This window comes from Syngnathus typhle, unplaced genomic scaffold, assembly GCF_033458585.1.
Source record: "Syngnathus typhle isolate RoL2023-S1 ecotype Sweden unplaced genomic scaffold, RoL_Styp_1.0 HiC_scaffold_28, whole genome shotgun sequence".
NCBI classification, from domain to species: domain Eukaryota; kingdom Metazoa; phylum Chordata; class Actinopteri; order Syngnathiformes; family Syngnathidae; genus Syngnathus; species Syngnathus typhle.
This window is the reverse complement of record NW_026871934.1, coordinates 580,666-603,314: the sequence shown is the minus strand read 5'-3', so window position 1 is coordinate 603,314 and position 22,649 is coordinate 580,666. Positions and strand designations below refer to the sequence as shown.

The 22,649-nt window shown below is 39.5% G+C and overlaps 1 protein-coding gene across 3 annotated transcripts in view; it reads right to left on the bottom strand.

Moving 5' to 3' along the window:
- Positions 1–22,649, bottom strand: part of LOC133147091 (protein MIX23-like) — a 116,943-nt gene that overhangs the window by 76,117 nt on the left and 18,177 nt on the right. For all 3 annotated transcript variants that reach the window (XM_061271193.1, XM_061271191.1, XM_061271194.1), the window contains exon 2: positions 20,393–20,518. In XM_061271193.1, coding sequence (XP_061127177.1) covers positions 20,393–20,518 — 126 coding nt within the window. The remainder of the gene's footprint in view (positions 1–20,392; positions 20,519–22,649) is intronic.

The window sequence follows — 22,649 nt, the reverse complement described above, 5'->3', positions numbered from 1 at the left end:
TTTCAACTGTTCATCTTTTTTCTACCTATTCCACAACTTACCAAAAATTTCACATCTTTTATTTTGAAATTCACACCCAATTCCTTTTTCCCTTCTCATTTCTACATTTTTCAACCGATTCAACTCGTTTCAACATCATTCTGCAACATTCCTTAAATATTTATTCAACTTCTTCACCTTCACACGCAATTCCTTCAGGAATTGCAAATTCTAGTTATTATTATTCTACTTATTCTGCCCACTTTTTCGGCGCTTAACTACTTCCACATACTTCAACCGATTCACTCCATTCCACTTTTCACTTATTCCAAATATTCATGGCAACACTGCTTAGATTTTTTTCCTTCCAAAAATTTTCCGTTTTCGCAAAATTCACAAATTTACGGCGATTTTTGCCCCATTCATTCTTAATGGCAGATTCAACATTTCACATTTATGTTGTTCCAGTTTGAAATTCACATAATTCAACACATTCAAATCACATTGGGGACATTCCCAAACTTTCCAAATTCAACATTTTCACGTTTTCATCTTTTATTTTGAAATTCACACTCTATTCCCTTTTCCCTTCTCATTTCTACATTTTTCAACCGATTCAACCCATTCCAACTTTCAACTGTTCATCTTTTCTCTACCTATTCCACAACTTCCCACTTACCAAAAACTTCACATCTTTTATTTTGAAATTCAACCAAAATTCTCTAAAATTTCCTTTTTTCTACTCTAATTTCTACATTTTTCAACCGATTCAACCCATTCCAACTTTCAACTGTTCATAATTTTTCTACCTATTCAACAACTTCCCACTTATCAAAAACTTCACTTCTTTTATTTTGAAATTCACACCCAATTCCTTTTTCCCTTCTCATTTCTACATTTTTCAACCGATCCAACCCATTCCAACTTTCAACTGTTCATCATTTTTCTACCTATTCAACAACTTCCCACTTATCAAAAACTTCACTTCTTTTATTTTGAAATTCACACCCAATTCCTTTTTCCCTTCTCATTTCTACATTTTTCAACCGATTCAACCCATTCCAACTTTCAACTGTTCATCATTTTTCTACCTATTCCACAACTTCCCACTTACCAAAAAATTCACATCTTTTATTTTGAAATTCACTCCCAATTCCTTTTTCCCTTCTCATTTCTACATTTTTCAACTGATTCAACCCATTCCAACTTTCAACTGTTCATCATTTTTCTACCTATTCCACAACTTCCCCCTTACCAAAAACTTCACATCTTTTATTTTGAAATTCACACCCACTTCCTTTTTCCCTTCTCATTTCTACATTTTTCAACCCATTCAACCCATTCCAACTTTCAACTGTTCATCATTCTTCTACCTATTCCACAACTTCCCACTTACCAAAAACTTCACATCTTTTATTTTGAAATTCACACCCAATTCCTTTTTCCCTTCTCATTTCTACATTTTTCAACCGATTCAACCCATTCCAACTTTCAACTGTTCATCATTTTTCTACCTATTCCACAAGTTCCCACTTACCAAAAAATTCACATCTTTTATTTTGAAATTCACGCCCAATTCCTTTTTCCCTTCTCATTTCTACATTTTTCAACCGATTCAACCCATTCCAACTTTCAACTGTTCATCTTTTCTCTACCTATTCAACAACTTCCCACTTACCAAAAACTTCACTTCTTTTATTTTGAAATTCACACCAAATTCCTTTTTCCCTTCTCATTTCTACATTTTTCAACCGTTTCAACCCATTCCAACTTTCAACTGTTCATCTTTTTTCTACCTATTCCACAACTTACCAAAAATTTCACATCTTTTATTTTGAAATTCACACCCAATTCCTTTTTCCCTACTCATTTCTACATTTTTCAACCGATTCAACTCGTTTCAACATCATTCTGCAACATTCCTTAAATATTTATTCAACTTCTTCACCTTCACACGCAATTCCTTGAGGAATTGCAAATTCTAGTTATTATTATTATTCAACTTATTCCGCTCACTTTTTCGCCGATTAACTACTTCCACATACTTCAACCGATTCACTCCGTTCCACTTTTCACTTATTCCAAATATTCCTGGCATGGGTGCTCATATTTTTCTCGTTCCAAAAATTTTCCGTTTTCGCAAAATTCACAAATTTACGGCGATTTTTGCCCCATTCATTCTTAATGGCAGATTCAACATTTCACATTTATGTTGTTCCAGTTTGAAATTCACATAATCCAACACATTCAAATCACATTGGGGACATTCCCAAACTTGCCAAATTTAACATTTTCACGTTTTCATCTTTTATTTTGAAATTCACACCCAATTCCTTTTTCCCTTTTCCCTTCTCATTTCTACATTTTTCAACCGATTCAACCCATTCCAACTTTCAACTGTTCATCTTTTCTCTACCTATTCCACAACTTCCCACTTACCAAAAACTTCACCTTTTATTTTGAAATTCAACCAAAATTGTCTAAAATTTCCTTTTTTCTACTCTAATTTCTACATTTTTCAACCGATTCAACCCATTCCAACTTTCAACTGTTCATCTTTTCTCTACCTATTCCACAACTTCCCACTTACCAAAAACTTCACATCTTTTATTTTGAAATTCAACCAAAATTCTCTAAAATTTCCTTTTTTCTACTCTAATTTCTACATTTTTCAACCGATTCAACCCATTCCAACTTTCAACTGTTCATAATTTTTCTACCTATTCAACAACTTCCCACTTATCAAAAACTTCACTTCTTTTATTTTGAAATTCACACCCAATTCCTTTTTCCCTTCTCATTTCTACATTTTTCAACCGATCCAACCCATTCCAACTTTCAACTGTTCATCATTTTTCTACCTATTCAACAACTTCCCACTTATCAAAAACTTCACTTCTTTTATTTTGAAATTCACACCCAATTCCTTTTTCCCTTCTCATTTCTACATTTTTCAACCGATTCAACCCATTCCAACTTTCAACTGTTCATCATTTTTCTACCTATTCCACAACTTCCCACTTACCAAAAAATTCACATCTTTTATTTTGAAATTCACTCCCAATTCCTTTTTCCCTTCTCATTTCTACATTTTTCAACTGATTCAACCCATTCCAACTTTCAACTGTTCATCATTTTTCTACCTATTCCACAACTTCCCCCTTACCAAAAACTTCACATCTTTTATTTTGAAATTCACACCCACTTCCTTTTTCCCTTCTCATTTCTACATTTTTCAACCCATTCAACCCATTCCAACTTTCAACTGTTCATCATTCTTCTACCTATTCCACAACTTCCCACTTACCAAAAACTTCACATCTTTTATTTTGAAATTCACACCCAATTCCTTTTTCCCTTCTCATTTCTACATTTTTCAACCGATTCAACCCATTCCAACTTTCAACTGTTCATCATTTTTCTACCTATTCCACAAGTTCCCACTTACCAAAAAATTCACATCTTTTATTTTGAAATTCACGCCCAATTCCTTTTTCCCTTCTCATTTCTACATTTTTCAACCGATTCAACCCATTCCAACTTTCAACTGTTCATCTTTTCTCTACCTATTCAACAACTTCCCACTTACCAAAAACTTCACTTCTTTTATTTTGAAATTCACACCAAATTCCTTTTTCCCTTCTCATTTCTACATTTTTCAACCGTTTCAACCCATTCCAACTTTCAACTGTTCATCTTTTTTCTACCTATTCCACAACTTACCAAAAATTTCACATCTTTTATTTTGAAATTCACACCCAATTCCTTTTTCCCTACTCATTTCTACATTTTTCAACCGATTCAACTCGTTTCAACATCATTCTGCAACATTCCTTAAATATTTATTCAACTTCTTCACCTTCACACGCAATTCCTTGAGGAATTGCAAATTCTAGTTATTATTATTATTCAACTTATTCCGCTCACTTTTTCGCCGATTAACTACTTCCACATACTTCAACCGATTCACTCCGTTCCACTTTTCACTTATTCCAAATATTCCTGGCATGGGTGCTCATATTTTTCTCGTTCCAAAAATTTTCCGTTTTCGCAAAATTCACAAATTTACGGCGATTTTTGCCCCATTCATTCTTAATGGCAGATTCAACATTTCACATTTATGTTGTTCCAGTTTGAAATTCACATAATCCAACACATTCAAATCACATTGGGGACATTCCCAAACTTGCCAAATTTAACATTTTCACGTTTTCATCTTTTATTTTGAAATTCACACCCAATTCCTTTTTCCCTTTTCCCTTCTCATTTCTACATTTTTCAACCGATTCAACCCATTCCAACTTTCAACTGTTCATCTTTTCTCTACCTATTCCACAACTTCCCACTTACCAAAAACTTCACCTTTTATTTTGAAATTCAACCAAAATTGTCTAAAATTTCCTTTTTTCTACTCTAATTTCTACATTTTTCAACCGATTCAACCCATTCCAACTTTCAACTGTTCATCGTTTTTCTACCTATTCAACAACTTCCCACTTACCAAAAATTTCACTTCTTTTATTTTGAAATTCACACCCAATTCCTTTTCCCCTTCTCATTTCTACATTTTTCAACCGATTCAACCCAATCCAACTTTCAACTGTTCATCTTTTTTCTACCTATTCCACAACTTCCCACTTTCCAAAAAATTCACTTCTTTTATTTTGAAATTCACTCCCAATTCCTTTTTCCCTTCTCATTTCTACATTATTCAACCGATTCAACCCATTCCAACTTTCAACTGTTCATCATTTTTCTACCTATTCCACAACTTCCCACTTACCAAAAACTTCACGTCTTTTATTTTGAAATTCACACCCACTTCCTTTTTCCCTTCTCATTTCTACATTTTTCAACCGATTCAACCCATTTCAACTTTCAACCGTTCATCATTTCTTTACCTATTCCACAACTTCCCACTTGCCAAAAACTTCACATCTTTTATTTTGAAATTCACAGCTAATTCCTTTTTCCCTTCTCATTTCTACATTTTTCAACCGATTCAACCCATTCCAACTTTCAACTGTTCATCATTTTTCTACCTATTCCACAACTTCCCACTTACCATAAACTTCACATCTTTTATTTTGAAATTCACACCCAATTCCTTTTTCCCTTCTCATTTCTACATTTTTCAACCGATTCAACCCATTCCAACTTTCAACTGTTCATCATTTTTCTACCTATTCCACAACTTCCCACTTACCAAAAACTTCACGTCTTTTATTTTGAAATTCACACCCAATTCCTTTTTCCCTTTTCATTTCTACATTTTTCAACCGATTCAACCCATTTCAACTTTCAACTGTTCATCATTTTTCTACCTATTCCACAACTTACCAAAAATGTCACATCTTTTATTTTGAAATTCACACCCAATTCCTTTTTTCCTTCTCATTTCTACATTTTTCAACCGATTCAACTCGTTTCAACATCATTCTGCAACATTCCTTAAATATTTATTCAACTTCTTCACCTTCACACGCAATTCCTTCAGGAATTGCAAATTCTAGTTATTATTCAACTTATTCCGCTCACTTTTTCGCTGATTAACTACTTCCACATACTTCAACCGATTCACTCCATTCCACTTTTCACTTATTCCAAAAATTCATGGCATGGGTGCTCACATTTTTCTCGTTCCAAAAATTTTCCGTTTTCGCATAATTCACAAATTTATGGCGATTTTTGCCCCATTCATTCTTAATGGCAGATTCAACATTTCACATTTACGTTGTTCCAGTTTCAAATTCACATGATTCAACACATTCAAATCACATTGGGGACATTCCCAAACTTGCCAAATTAAAAATTTTCACGTTTTCACTTTTAAAATTTGCATAATATTTTGCAAAATTTCATAAAATTTCGTTTTTCACTTCTAACTTCTACATTTTTCCACCGATTCAACTCGTTCCAACTTTCAACTATTCATCTTTTGCCTACCTATTCCACAACTTCCCACTTACCAAAAACTTCACATCTTTTATTTTGAAATTCAACCAAAATTCTCTAAAATTTCCTTTTTCTACTCTAATTTCTACATTTTTCAACCGATTCAACCCATTCCAACTTTCAACTGTTCATCATTTTTCTACCTATTCCACAACTTACCAAATACTTCACATCTTTTATTTTGAAATTCATTCCCAATTCCTTTTTCCCTTCTCATTTCTACATTTTTCAACCAATTCAACCCATTCCAACTTTCAACTGTTCATCATTTTTCTACCTATTCCACAACTTCCCACTTACCAAAAACTTCACATCTTTTATTTTGAAATTCACACCCAATTCCTTTTTCCCTTCTCATTTCTACATTTTTCAACCGATTCAACCCGTTCCAACTCTCAACTGTTCATCATTTTTCTACTTATTCCACAACTTCCCACTTACCAAAAAATTCACATCTTTTATTTTGAAATTCACGCCCAATTCCCTTTTCCCTTCTCATTTCTACATTTTTCAACCGATTCAACCCATTCCAACTTTCAACTGTTCATCGTTTTTCTACTTATTCCACAACTTCCCACTTACTAAAAAATTCACATCTTTTATTTTGAAATTCACGCCCAATTCCTTTTTCCCTTCTCATTTCTACATTTTTCAACCGATTCAACCCATTCCAACTTTCAACTGTTCATCATTTTTCTACCTATTCCACAACTTACCAAATACTTCACATCTTTTATTTTGAAATTCACTCCCAATTCCTTTTTCCCTTCCCATTTCTACATTTTTCAACCGATTCAACCCATTCCAACTTTCAACTGTTCATCATTTTTCTACCTATTCCACAACTTCCAACTTACCGAAAACTTCAGGTCTTTTATTTTGAAATTCATACCCAATTCCTTTTTCCCTTCTCATTTCTACATTTTTCAACCGATTCAACCCATTCCAACTTTCAACTGTTCATCATTTCTTTACCTATTCCACAACTTAACAAAAACTTCATATCTTTTATTTTGAAATTCACACCCAGTTCCTTTTTCCCTTCTCATTTCTACATTTTTCAACCGATTCAACTCGTTTCAACATCATTCTGCAACATTCCTTAAATATTTATTCAACTTCTTCACCTTCACACGCAATTCCTTCAGGAATTGCAAATTCTAGTTGTGTGAAGGCGAAGGCCTTCACACATTGTTATTCTACTTTATTATTATTATTTTTTTTATTCTTATTATTAAACAACTTATTCCTCCCACTTTTTTGACATCTAACTACTCCCACATGCTTCAACCGATTCACCTCATTCAAACTTTCACACGTTCCAAAAATTCATGGCAAGCTTGCCACCTTTTTTCCCCTTCATAACATTTACCGTTTTTAAGTAATTAGCAAATTTGTGCCTTTTATTTCCCCATTCATTCTTAATGGCAATGTCAACCCGAGCCAGTTTCCTGTAGTGGGTTCGATTCCCACATTGGGCGTCATTAATTATTCTACTCTTTATTCTTACCGCTTATCATTTTCAACGCTTATCATTTGTAACTAACATTCGCATTCAACATTCATTACATTAAGCAATTTCCACCACTTTGATTACGTATTCGCATTCAACAAACACATTCATCACATTAACCAAATTCAACCACTAAAAGAAAGGGACTCAATTAGCTCGTGGGAAACACAAGTGATTCCAGTACACGAGCATCTTTCCCGAGTGGTATCAAAACCCGCGTCAGTTCAATTCCCACATTGGGCGTCATTATTTATTTTACTCTTTATCCTTCCCGGTTATCATTTTCAACGGTTATCATTTGTAACTTTTGTCATTCGCATTCAACATTCATTACATTAAGCAATTTCCACCACTTTGATTACGCATTCGCATTCAACAAACACATTCATTACATTAACCAAATTCAACAGTTACTGAGGTAGGACCCTGATTAGCTCAGTTGGAAACACAATGGCAATGTCAACCTGCGCCAGTTTCGTGTAGTGGGTTCGATTCCCACTTTGGGCGTCATAAATTATTTTACTCTTTATTCTTCCCCCTTATCATTTGTACCTTTTTTGTAACATTTGTAACATTTCATTTTTAACGCTTATCATTTGTACCTTTTTGTAACATGTATTTGTAACATTTTACCATTTATTTCACAATAATTTATTTTCCCTTTCTATTCTTCCCGCTCATCATTTTTAACGCTTAACGTTTGTAAATTAACATCTGCCTTCGCCTTCACACGCAATTTCTTCCGAAATTGCAATTCTAGTTATTATTATTATTCAACTTCCGCTCACTTTTTTGACGCTTAACTACTTCCACATACTTCAACCTATTCACTCCATTCCACTTTTCACTTATTCCAAATATTCATGGCACGTCTGCTCACTTTTTTTTCCTTCCAAAAATTTTCCGTTTTCGCAAAATTCACAAATTTACGGCGAATTTTGCCCCATTCATTCTTAATGGCAGATTCAACATTTCACATTTACGTTGTTCCAGTTTGAAATTCACATCATTCAACACATTCAAATCACATTGGGCACATTCCCAAACTTGCCAAATTCAACATTTTCACGTTTTCATCTTTTATTTTGAAATTCACACCCAATTCCTTTTTCCCTTTTCCCTTCTCATTTCTACATTTTTCAACCGATTCAACCCATTCCAACTTTCAACTGTTCATCTTTTCTCTACCTATTCCACAACTTCCCACTTACCAAAAACTTCACATCTTTTATTTTGAAATTCAACCAAAATTCTCTAAAATTTCCTTTTTTCTACTCTAATTTCTACATTTTTCAACCGATTCAACCCATTCCAACTTTCAACTGTTCATCATTTTTCTACCTATTCAACAACTTCCCACTTCCCAAAAACTTCACATCTTTTATTTTGAAATTCACACCCAATTCCTTTTTCCCTTCTCATTTCTACATTTTTCAACCGATTCAACCCATTCCAACTTTCAACTGTTCATCATTTTTCTACCTATTCAACAACTTCCCACTTCCCAAAAACTTCACATCTTTTATTTTGAAATTCACACCCAATTCCTTTTTCCCTTCTCATTTCTACATTTTTCTACCGATTCAACCCATTCCAACTTTCAACTGTTCATCATTCTTCTACCTATTCCACAACTTCCCACTTACCAAAAACTTCACATCTTTTATTTTGAAATTCACACCCAATTCCTTTTTCCCTTCTCATTTCTACATTTTTCAACCGATTCAACCCATTCCAACTTTCAACTGTTCATCCTTTTTCTACCTATTCCACAACTTCCCACTTACCAAAAACTTCACATCTTTTATTTTGAAATTCACACAATTCCCTTTTCCCTTCTCATTTCTACATTTTTCAACCGATTCAACCCATTCCAACTTTCAACTGTTCATCATTTTTCCACCTATTCCACAACTTCCCACTTACCAAAAACTTCACATCTTTTATTTTGAAATTCACACCCAATTCCTTTTTCCCTTCTCATTTCTACATTTTTCAACCGATTCAACCCATTCCAACTTTCAACTGTTCATCATTTCTTTACCTATTCCACAATTTAACAAACACTTCACATATTTTATTTTGAAATTCACACCCAGTTCCTTTTTCCTTTCTCATTTCTACATTTTTCAACCGATTCAACTCGTTTCAACATCATTCTGCAGCATTCCTTAAATATTTATTCAACTTCTTCACCTTCACACGCAATTCCTTCAGGAATTGCAAATTCTAGTTATTATTATTCAACTTCCGCTCACTTTTTTGACGCTTAACTACTTCCACATACTTCAACCGATTCACTCCATTCCACTTTTCACTTATTCCAAATATTCATGACACGTCTGCTCACATTTTTCACGTTCCAAATTTTTTCCGTTTTCGCAAAATTCACAAATTTATGGCGAATTTCGCCCCATTCATTCTTAATGGCAGATTCAACATTTCACATTAACGTTGTTCCAGTTTGAAATTCACATCATTCAACACATTCAAATCACATTGGGGACATTCCCAAACTTGCCTAATTCAACATTTTCACGTTTTCATCTTTTATTTTGAAATTCACACCCAATTCCTTTTTCCCTTTTCCCTTCTCATTTCTACATTTTTCAACCGATTCAACCCATTCCAACTTTCAACTGTTCATCTTTTGCCTACCTATTCCACAACTTCCCACTTACCAAAAACTTCACATCTTTTATTTTGAAATTCAACCAAAATTCTCTAAAATTTCGTTTTTCTACTCTAATTTCCACATTTTTCAACCGATTCAACCCATTCCAACTTTCAACTGTTCATCATTTTTCTACCTATTCCACAACTTCCCAAAAACTTCACATCTTTTATTTTGAAATTCACAATATTCCCTTTTCCTTTCTCATTTCTACATTTTTCAACCGATTCAACCCATTCCAACTTTCAACTGTTCATCATTTTTCTACCTATTCCACAACTTCCCACTTACCAAAAACTTCGCGACTTTTATTTTGAAATTCACACCCATTTCCTTTTTCCCTTCTCATTTCTACATTTTTCAACCTATTCGACCCATTCCAACTTTCAACTGTTCATCTTTTTTTTTCCTATTCCACAACTTAACAAAAACTTCACATCTTTTATTTTGAAATTCACACCCAGTTCCTTTTCCCTTCTCATTTCTACATTTTTCAACCGATTCAACTCGTTTCAACATCATTCTGCAGCATTCCTTAAATATTTATTCAACTTCTTCACCTTCACACGCAATTCCTTCAGGAATTGCAAATTCTAGTTATTATTCTACTTATTCCGCTCACTTTTTCGGCGCTTAACTACTTCCACATACTTCAACCGATTCACTCCGTTCCACTTTTCACTTATTCCAAAAATTCATGGCAACACTGCTCACATTTTTCTCGTTCCAAAAATTTTCCGTTTTCGCATAATTCACAAATTTATGGCGATTTTTGCCCCATTCATTCTTAATGGCAGATTCAACATTTCACATTTACGTTGTTCCAGTTTGAAATTCACATCATTCAACACATTCAAATCACATTGGGGACATTCCCAAACTTGCCAAATTCAAAATTTTCACGTTTTCACTTTTAAAATTTGCATAAAATTTTGCAAAATTTCATAAAATTTCGTTTTTCACTTCTAACTTCTACATTTTTCCACCGATTCAACTCGTTCCAACTTTCAACTATTCATCTTTTGCCTACCTATTCCACAACTTCCCACTTACCAAAAACTTCACATCTTTTATTTTGAAATTCAACCCAAATTCTCTAAAGTTTCCTTTTTCTACTCTAATTTCTACATTTTTCAACCGATTCAACCCATTCCAACTTTCAACTGTTCATCATTTTTCTACCTATTCCACAACTTACCAAATACTTCACATCTTTTAATTTGAAATTCATTCCCAATTCCTTTTTCCCTTCTCATTTCTACATTTTTCAACCGATTCAACCCATTCCAACTTTCAACTGTTCATCATTTTTCTACCTATTCCACAACTTCCCACTTACCAAAAACTTCACGTCTTTTATTTTGAAATTCACACCCAATTCCTTTTTCCCTTCTCATTTCTACATTTTTCAACCGATTCAACCCATTCCAACTTTCAACTGTTCATCATTTTTCTACCTATTCCACAACTTCCCACTTACCAAAAAATTCACATCTTTTATTTTGAAATTCACGCCCAATTCCTTTTTCCCTTCTCATTTCTACATTTTTCAACCGATTCAACCCATTCCAACTTTCAACTGTTCATCATTTTTCTACCTATTCCACAACTTCCCACTTACCAAAAACTTCACATCTTTTATTTTGAAATTCACACCCAATTCCCTTCTCATTTCTACATTTTTCAACCGATTCAACCCATTCCAACTTTCAACTGTTCATCATTTTTCAACCTATTCCACAACTTCCCAAAACCTTCACATCTTTTATTTTGAAATTCACACCCAATTCCTTTTTCCCTTCCCATTTCTACATTTTTCAACCGATTCAACCCATTCCAACTTTCAACTGTTCATCATTTTTCGACCTATTCCACAACTTCCCACTTACCAAAAACTTCACATCTTTTATTTTGAAATTCGCCACAAATTCTCCAAATATTCTACATTTCTCAAGTAATTCAACACGTTTCAACATCGTTCGGCAGCATTCCCCGAAGAAGTTATTCATACATTTCGCCTTCACACGCAATTTCTCCAGAAATTGCAAAATTCTAGTTTAGATGTATTCTTTCACTGATTCTTCAAGATGATGTATTTGGTCAGAATGTTTGCCGTTGGATGAGATTTCGCCTCATTAGATGAACATATTTCATAAATCTGACCTGCAGGCGCTGAAGTGATGGAAAATGTTATTCATCATAACAGTGTCGTATTTAATAAGAATCACTGATAGTAGTTTTTTGATGAAATATTTTTTTAATGCTGTTAATAAATGCATTTGTTTTCAAAAAGCTTTTTTCAATATCCATGCTTTAGTATCTACTAAAAGTAAAAACCTTTTATGCAATGACCTTTACACGTCATTTATATTACTTCCCACAAACACTACATTCATCTGCTCTTGGTTCGGCCCCCCTCTCTCTCTCGTGTAACGTCAGAGTTCCAACTTGGTGTCGTGGAGCCACGCCAGCATCTCTGGTCCCAGGTCGAAGAGGCGGGACCGAGGGTGGTCTATATAGGGGGCAGGTGTTGATGATGTGGTCGGCTGTCTGCTCGGGGGCTCCACACTTGCATGCCGCACTGTACGCCAGTCCCCACTGCCGCATAGACGTGTTGAAGCGCCCAACACCAGTTCTTAAGTGCTTCAGTGTGGTCCACTGCTGGCGAGGTAGTTCGTCTCCTCCTATGGCGCCGTCTCCTGGTTCCCAGACATAACGGTGCATGAGGGAGGGGCCAGCTGCCTCCCACTCCTGCTTCCAAGCTGCTGCCAGCCAGGCATCTCTGGAGATGTCTTCAGGGATGGAATTGAGCATCTCTTGTGCTGCCATGTTGTAGGGGTGGCGTGCCTTGAGTCTGCTTGGTGGAGCTGGAGTTGTAGTGTTGTGCAGGATGTGCCAGTTGTTATTTTTTGCCTTCCTGGCGAGAACGAGGGTGGCAGCCTCTTGCCGAAGGTTGGCCGGCGCTATTCCCGCGAGGACAGGCAGGAGGGACACAGGGGTGGGTTTCTGGCATCCTGTTATAGTTCGGAGGGCGTTGTTAATTGCCACACCCACCTTTTTGGCATGGGGGGTTCTGTTCCAAACTGGAGCACAGTACTCTTCTCCAGAGAAGACCAGCACTTGGGTTGATATCCGCAAGATCTTAGCAGAGGCTCCCCACGTTGTTCCAGCCAGGCGGCGGATAAGTGCAACTCTGGATGTCACCTTTGCCTTCAGATCTTCGAGGTGTTGTTTGAAGGATACGGTCCGATCCAGACCCATGCTGAGGTACTTCGGGGCTTGTTGAACCTCCAGGCGTTTGCCCTCAATGCTCACTGCCAGTTCTCTCCTTGCTTCCCTCGTGCTGAGGTGATATGATGCACCAACAGTCTTTCCAATGCTGAGCTGGAGACGCCACTTTTGAAGGTATGCTGCCATGGTGCGCATGTCTTCATTCAGGCCGTCTTCCGTCGCCTTCCACGTTGGTCGACTCAGCATGATGGCAAGGTCGTCTGCATAGCCATACTTTCTGGATGCTGTGTCCGGTAGTTCATATATATAGATGTTAAATAGTGTTGGTGAGAGAACTGACCCTTGCGGTACCCCACTCCTCAGTCTACGGAGCCTACTGCACTGCCCACTGCTGGTTTGGAGAGTAAAGCTGCGATTGGAAAGCGTCTCCATAATGAACTGCACCATGTGCCGGTCCGGTATGGTCCTCAACAGCTTCAGGTGGAGTCCCCGGTGCCACACGGTGTCATATGCGGCAGTTAACTCCAGGTATACCACTCCAGCTTTCTCCTTATCCTGGAAGCTGTTCTCGATGTCTTGGGAGAGTAGGGTAATCTGGTCTGCTGTTGACCTTCCGCGACGGAAACCAGCTTGTTCCCGTGGGAGTTGTGATTCCACCACTGGCTCTATGCGGCTGTGTATCATTCTTTCCAAGATCTTAAATGGGACACTCAGGAGTGAGATGGGCCTGTATGACTTGGGGTCCTCCGGATCTTTGTTTGGCTTCAGGCGAGCCATCACGGAGGCCCTACGCCAGATCTTTGGGAGCTTTAATCTCCGGTAGCATGACGTGAAGAAACCTTTAAGCCATCTAGATGTTGTTGGGCCCTGGTGGATGACGAACTCCGGGTGAATGTTGTCACAGCCCGGGGATTTGCCCGGCTTTAGCTTGCTAATGGCCTCACTGAGTTCCTCTGCTGTAAAGGCTCCCGAGAGATTGAAATAGACATTGGCTGCTCTTGAGATGCAAGACACCTCACGTGATATTAGTCGTGCAAAGTCTTTGTCTGCATCCGGAAAGCGGCCGTTCTTCAGGAATTGGGAGGCAATGGAGTTTGCAGGGAATGGGCATCTGTGGGCTGCTGTATTTCTGCCTGTGAGCCGGTTGATAGTCTGCCACGCCTTGCGGCTGGAATGGGTGAAGTCGATTGATTCGATGATTTGTGTCCATCTCGCCTTGCGGGGGGCGTCCGGCTTTTCGAGCAGTGCTGCTGCCGTTGCGTCCTCCTCTTCTCTGGAGCTGGCTCTCTGGTGTTTCTTCAGGAGGCGGCTACACTCCCCATCCCAGCCTGGGATGTAGTTCCTGTTGTACCCACGTGGGATGGTCTTCTTTGCTGCACGCAAGAGGACCTGGCAGTAGGCTGCATAGGCTGCTTCCACATCTGTGGACTCTGGGTCTGGCAGGCCGGCAGACGTCCTTTCCGTCTCCTCAGTATACGACTCCCAGTTGGCTTTTCGGAAGTTCCATCTCTTCACAGGCTTCCCTGGCACCGATGAAACCCAGGGATTTTGAGGATGTTGTTGGTTGTGCAGTGCGTCTCTTGTAGACCTGTGACCTGTGCTATCTCATGTCTGAAGTCGGCTGTATCAAGATCTGTGTCTTCTACTGTCGCTGAAGTGCGAATACAGCATCTCAGGCATGTTGAATGTGATGATTTTAATGCGCTGCGGACAGAAGATTGCGATAATGCTGATTGGCTGAACGTTTTCCAGAGAAACTTGATGATTTGACCGTCGAAAATGCCTCACAAGTGATAAATACAATGATGTTTCTGTGTTTTTATTTTTATTATTCTATCTTCATCATATTTTCTTGCTTAAGTTTGTTAATCGGGGTGACATAATCATATGATAAACAGGAAGGATATGTTAGGGTTGATAGATTAGTTTTTATCCTATGCCAGGGGTGGGCAAACCTTTTGACTTGCGGGCCGAATTGGGTTCTAAATTTTGACCGGGGGGCCGAACCAGGAGCAGATGGATGTAGTGTTTGTGTGAAGTAGTATAAATGACATGTAAAGGTCATTGCATAAAAGGTTTTTACTTTTAGTAGATAATAAAGCATGGATATGAAAAAACCTTTTTGAAAACAATTAAAAAAATATTTCACCAAAAACCTACTATCAGTGATTCTTATTAAATAAGACACTGTTATGATGAATAACATTTTCCATCACTTCAGCGACTGCAGGTCAGATTTATCTAATGAGGCGAAATCACATCCAACGGCAAACATTCTGACCAAATACATCATCTTGAAGAATCAGTGAAAGAATAAATCTAAATAAAGTAATAAAGAAATCAATAGTATTGTTGGTTTCCCTTTTTTGCTAATCCATCATAGTCTGGAGTAAAATTTGTTGTGGGAATTTTTAGGATAGAGCCGAGGTGTCAGTCCGTTAATCTAGATCTGTGACGGGCTTTGTTGACGTTCATGTGGCTGAACGTCTTCTCACACACGTACGTCGAGCCAAATTGTCCACTCTTTTTTAAAATTCGGTACTCAGTGTCCACCTTTCTTTTCTTCGGGCCACTCATTTTAATGGAAGGATTCCAGGGGAAGGTTTGTGGGTGGCATTAGCGTAACACTGTAATGTGAAAACGAGATTCGCCACTGATAGATGAAATTACTACGTACTACTGAGTACGCACACGCACTTGTGAGTGTGCACCGAGCTTTCTGACACGGCTCCTGGGAGTAAATGCGTGGGCGGGCGCTTCCCGATCTACTGGGGAAACATAGTAATTGCAGGGAAAATTACCCCCCAAAAAATTAATAATACTATTTATTCAGGTTTGGCGGGCCGGATTAAACGGCCCCGTGGGCCGGATGTGGCCCGCGGGCCGTAGTTTGCCCATGTCTGTCGTATGCTAATGTTGAAATGCAACCTGTAATAATTAACTAAACGTGTCCTGCCTTAACAAAAGAAGTAGCGCAAAAAACTAATATCTTTTGAACTGATTGACCAGCTGCAGAGGAAGCAATCAAAGTTGTTCTGTTTACACAACGTTGTAAAACACCCCTGCTATGCTTTGACCAGAGGCCAGGGGCTTCAACCACACCCTGTTTCTCTCAATAAAAATGCTCTTGCAAGAGGCCTGAGTCAGACTTTGTTCGATCATCGCTGTATGCACAGTGACGAACGAGCTCTCCACTTGCAAGTGTTCAAAAGGCATACTGTCTCCCGTGTGGTTCTTGCACACTAAGTTAGAGTGAGCACCACTCTAACAACATTGACAGTTTAAAATGCTCAATACACAAAAGGCTTAATGTCATTTTAAGGGACAGTTCACTGGGCTGAACATCGGCACTTATATAATAGGTCTATATGCAAAAATTATATCAGTCGTAAGACATGACACTAAAATAATATGTTGTGATTTAAAGCCTTTTTGGAATCATATTTACGGGAAACTAGCCCATCTGCATTTGGCACTCACTACCTGTTTTTTTTTTTTTACCCCAATCTCCACCCACTTCACAGTAAGCACAGAGACAAGCATTGTAATGCGCATTGATAATTAGCTTGGCTTGCCATGTTCTGTTGTCACCTCATGCTCAAAATGTTGATTTTTAGAGGTCAAAATTCATATGCACATTCCTCCCTTTTTCACTTTGTAGCAATTTACATTTAAGGAATTTACATTTTTGCTTAACACACAGTTACTTTCGAAGACACGTTAATTGTAGTGTTGTTTACGGTAATCATTTTCAATCTAATTTACTAATAAAGGTTACTGGGATTGTGTGAATGTCTGGGAAAACAACAGAGTGACTGCAGGTAGTGAGAAGTGCCCAAAACAGGAGGAGGATGCGACCACAGAACCGAAACTCCACACCCAGATGGTCTCACTGTGATAAGACAATATAACTCCTTATTTGGCAATGCAGCTGGGCCTCCATGCGAATTAGCCATACAAACTTTCCATAGGGTATCGTGAGATTTGTAACCCCCTCCTACCAGGTCGAATGCAATAACCTTCCCTTTGTTGAAATTTCAACGATACAAGTATTGCACACCACTTTATTCTCGTCCTTCTTAGCAAAATGTAACCAATCTCTGGAGCGCTTCTGCCTCACAGGTGCCATCATTGTTTATGTTGCTATGCATGTTGCGTAGCGTGCGCAACGCACATAGTGATGTAATTCGCGCTGACTGGGATCGCTAAGGAAATTGTTAGTAAAATAGCAAACAATTCCAACGAATTGGTAACGTGGGAACTGGTTCTCAATAAGAACCGGTTCTCAATTCCCATCCCTTGTGAGGGGTTATTAATGAAGTTACAGTCATTTATGAAGTCATTTTCTCGCAACCTTCTGAGTGGTTAAGTGCGAATGTAAAGGAGCCACATGAAATCCGGTAAAGAGCCGCATGCGGCTCGCGAGCCGCGGGTTGGCCACTGCTGCTCTACACTCTTTCAAAATGGTGGCTCCTTTCGGCTTTTCCCCAAAGGGGTCGCCACAGCGAAACACCTGTTTTTGTCTAGAGGATTTGCATGAGAAGTGTTTGGCACAGTTTTTACGCCGGATGCCCTTCCTGACGCAACCCTCTGTATTTACCCGGGCTTGGGACCGGCACAGGAGAGAGACTGGCACGTTACACTCTTTCACAATCATTCTATCTTATTAAGGATTCAGAAAACCATAGCCTGCAACTATGGCATAACATTTTCCTTATGTACAACATCAGTTAGAGATTTGTTTTTGATTTAATACATTTGAAAATATTATAGCTACTATAGCAGATTATCAACGATAGACTAAATCCTTAAAATAAACATGAGTGCGTTGATGCATAATGCATTGATTAGCTTGTTAGCTTTGGCGCCGGGTTTGTGTATGCGCAACGTGTTGTGGTGAGGGGGTGTGGTTACTGTCTATTGTGCATGTGCAGTTCACTGTTATTGCCTCCCGACAGGCTTTCCTGTATGTCAATCAAGCGAAGGGATGGATTCAAGCCTAAAGAATTATTATTTTTTTTAAATGTCATGAGATCGACCAGTAGTAGCTACTTCAGTGACGCCCTTGACCACGGTTGCTGTAATGCTGAAAGCGATGTGACCTGGTAATTCATTAGTCGTACTGAAACGTACTGAAACATCTTGGCAGAGCGCTGTGCACAACCAGTATGGATTAACAACCAATTGATCCATGTATAAAACGCTCTGCATTATAAGGCGCACTGTGTTTTATGAGTGAATTTTAAGTTTTTAAGTGTGATTTATAGTCCAGGAAATACGATAGTTACCTTTCCAAAAAGTAAATGAATTACTACTTCATAAATGAGTGGGGTAGTTGGATCAAGTTAGAAGCCAAACCGTATCACTTTAATATGGAATGGAAGTTGGACTATACGTCATTGACTGGCTTTAGCACACCACCATCTAGTGGATGCATAGCACAACCATAATCCTAGTCAATCCCAGTTTGAAGCAGGAGCTTCTTTTCTATGTGCCTTTTAATCCGGTGCGCCCTATATATGAAATAATTTCTAAAATAAAAACCTCAATGAAGGTGCACTTTCTAATCCATCATGCCTTTTCTCTCTCTGTCTCTGTCTCCGTCTGTCTGTCTGCGTCTGTCTGTCTCCATCTGTCTCCGTATGTCTCCGTCTGTCTCCGTCTGTCTCCGTCTGTCTCCGTCTGTCTGTCTGTCTCCGTCTGTCTGTCTGTCTCCGTCTGTCTCCGTCTGTCTGTCTGTCTCCGTCTGTCTGTCTCCGTCTGTCTGTCTCCGTCTGTCTGTCTCCGTCTGCCCCCGTCTGTCTGCTCCCGTCTGCCCCCGTCTGTCTGCTCCAGTCTGCCCCCATCTGTCTGCTCCCATCTGCCCCCGTCTGTCTGTCCCTGTCTGTCTGTCCGTCTGGCTGTCTCTCTCTGTCTCTGTCTGTCTGTCTCTGTCTGCCTCTCTCTATCCGTCTCTGTCTGCCTCTGTCTGTCTGCCTCTGTCTGTCTGCCTCTGTCTGTCTGCCTCTGTCTGTCTGCCTCTGTGCGTCTGCCTCTGTGCCTCAGTGCGTCTGCGTATGTGCCTCTATGCGTCTGCCTCTGTGCGTCTGCCTCTGTGCCTCTGCGCGTCTGCCTCTGCGCGTCTGCGCGTCTGCCTCTGTGCCTCTGCGCGTCTGCCTCTGTGCCTCTGCGCGTCTGCCTCTGTGCCTCTGTGCCTCTGCGCGTCTGCCTCTGTGCCTCTGCGCGTCTGCCTCTGTGCGTCTGCGCCCCTGTGTGTCTGCCTCTCTCTCTCTCTCTCTGGACATACTCATCAGTGCTCCACCGTACCACTGTAAAATGTGCTATGTAAATAAAGATGTATTTTATTGTATTGACCACTCCATTACCCTTTCGTGATGGAGGGGTCTGAATGCCCCAGTGATTCTAGGAACCAAGTTCTCTGCGGCTTTATGCCCCCCATAGCAAACAAGCCCTGGGTGAAGGACCAGACAAAGCACAGCTCACGGAATCCCTCATGGTGAGTGATAATATTGAACTGCGTTTTCCCCGGACGAGGGCCACCTTTGGAGCCAGGCCTGGCTTGAGCAGTACGAGGTTTTGAACCCATAAGGGTTATTCGGTTACTGTATCACCAATGTTAGAGCTTGGTCAGCATTGCCGGCAGTAAGTTGGATTTGTTTCTGCTGAGAGTTGGACTCTGCCAAGGCTGTCTTTTGTCATCAACTCTTTCTGGAACGGTTCACAGCCAGTTGTAAAATGGATGGGATGAACAAAACAATCAAAGCGTGAATATAAACCTTGTAAACGAACATACTATAAAGAAATTGCATCTTAATAGGCATATGGAAGGATTGATATGGATACAATTCACAAAAACACCCTGTCAGCCGTTGGCATTGACCAGCAGTGCTTTCTGTCACGAGTATGGAATACAGAAAATAAGGCTGGTATTGGCCCAATACTTATACTTGGTGTTAGTGTTCACCCATTCCTATTAGGAGAAATTGTTATTTTGTAATGACAAAAAGTTTAATACATATTTACACCACAAGGGCACTCACCGAATCATACAGATCCTTGCAAGTTTGTGTAGCGTCAATTTTGGCCGAGAAGGAGACAGTGGGCACGGTGGTGTTTAGGGCGTGGACGATGCGATCGTCAATCTTGCGCATGAGCCTCAGGACCTCCTGAAAAAGTTCACAAAAGAGCTGAACGAAACAACTGATAGCAACCAGGGCTGTGGACTCGGTCGGATTTTTGCACCGAGTCCGAGTCCGGCCTCTTGACCAGGAGTCCGAGTCCTGTTGTTAATGTTAATTCATGTGACTGCTTAGTCTTTATTCAAGGCTAATTTAGATCAAAATCTAAATAATTACAACAGTTCTGTGATGGCTTTGTCTTTATTAAACATATAAACGAATACAATAAACAGATACTTTCAAGTTTTAATCATTAATTACACCATTATAGCCCAAACATTTATCGAAACACAAATAATTAGTGACGACCCCACAATTAATCGAAACACATTAATGATATAAACTGGGTGACATAATCGTCCTTGACATTGGTACATAATGTAAACATTAGCCTAAGTGCAACTCAACGTGACCGCATTGATCGTAACTTACGCTCCGTTTCCCCCCCAAATCTAGAAACAAAACATTGTTCTCTCGCTGCTCCCGGTGTTGTGCTTGATTTGGTTCCCCCATGTGATCTTGTTTCTCCTGCCGCGGTAGCGCGCACGCCTTATCATTCCACAGCATCTGGTGGGAAAACTGGAACGCCTGGGCTTTGGCACCCCCCTTCGGAACTGGCTGCTAGACTTCCTCACCAACAGACCTCAGTCAGTCTGGGTCGGACAGAACACCTCAGATGTCATCACCGGCTCCCCTCAGGGCTGCGTCCTGAGCCCCCTGCTGTTCACCCTGATGACACACGACTGCGTCCCCAGGTTCACCACCAATCACATCGTGAAGTTTGCAGACGACAACGGTGGTGAGCCTCATCAGCGATAACGACGACCTGGACTACAGAGAGGAGGTGGAGCAGTTGGTGGGCTGGGGCAGAGACAATGGCCTAATCCTGAATGTGCAGAAGACGAAGGAGATCATCGTCGACTTCAGGAAGAACCAGCCTCACCACGCTCCACTGATCATCAACAGCTCAGATGTGGAGGTGGTCAGCAGCACTAAATTCCTGGGGGTCCACATCACAGACGACCTCACCAGGACTGGGAACACCACGACACTGGTCAAGAGGGCACAGAAGCGATTGTACTTCCTGCGGAGGATGAGGAGAGCCCACCTGCCCCCACCCGTCATGAGGACGTTCTACCGAAGCACCATAGAGAGCATTCTGACGAGCTGTCTCTCGGTGTGGTGTGGGGGTTGCAGCGCCTCTGATTGGAAGAACGTAAGGAGAGTGGTGAGGACAGCAGAGAGGATCATCAGGGCTCCTCTTCCCTCCATTCAGGACTTGTCATCCCAGCGCTGCGTGTCCCGAGCCCGAAATATTATTAGTGACCCATCACACCCCCACCAAGGACTGTTCTCCCTGCTACCCTCTGGGAAGAGGTTTCGCAGCATCCGCTGCAGGTCTACCAGGTTCTGCAATAGTTTTTTCCCTACTGTCGTCAGACTGTTGAACAGTCAACCTAGCATTCCCCTGCGCACTTTGTAAATACTGTTTTTGTTTCCTTCATTGCTGCACTTTGTATTTATCTTATTTATCTTATCTTATTTCATATTTATATAGAAATGTCACTTTTTATCCAGCCGAAATGTCATTCCTTTGTTGAGAGCCGTATGCAACGTAATTTCGTTTTGTGTGCACTGAGTGTTTACAAAATGACAATAAAGTCTGTCTAAGTCTAAGTCTAAGTCTTATTTGGAAAGCGAAAAACCAATGTCGTACAGCGTCAGCACTATGTTGTTTTCAATAAAAACATGAAGAACTCACGTTTGTGTCAGTCAATTCTAATTTTTATAAAGGATTTTTCTCATTTGATGTCTTTAAATTTATCCGCATTCTGCCATTGAAGCGGGGTGCATTCAAAGACCAGTCGTACAGACGGAACACTCATTCACTTCACCAAAACGCACCAATATAATTACGTGAGCTCTTTGCACAAACCTTGATACAAAGAAACTCCTCTTTTTGGGTACAGGCTACAAGGAGTATATATTGCAAAGGAGACTTTATACTTAATTGTGATCATCATTCATCCATCCATCCATTTTATTTTATTACTCAGGTATTTTCAAAGCAAATTAATATTGTTGCATTTATTAATTAATTGCTGTTCACTTCAAACAC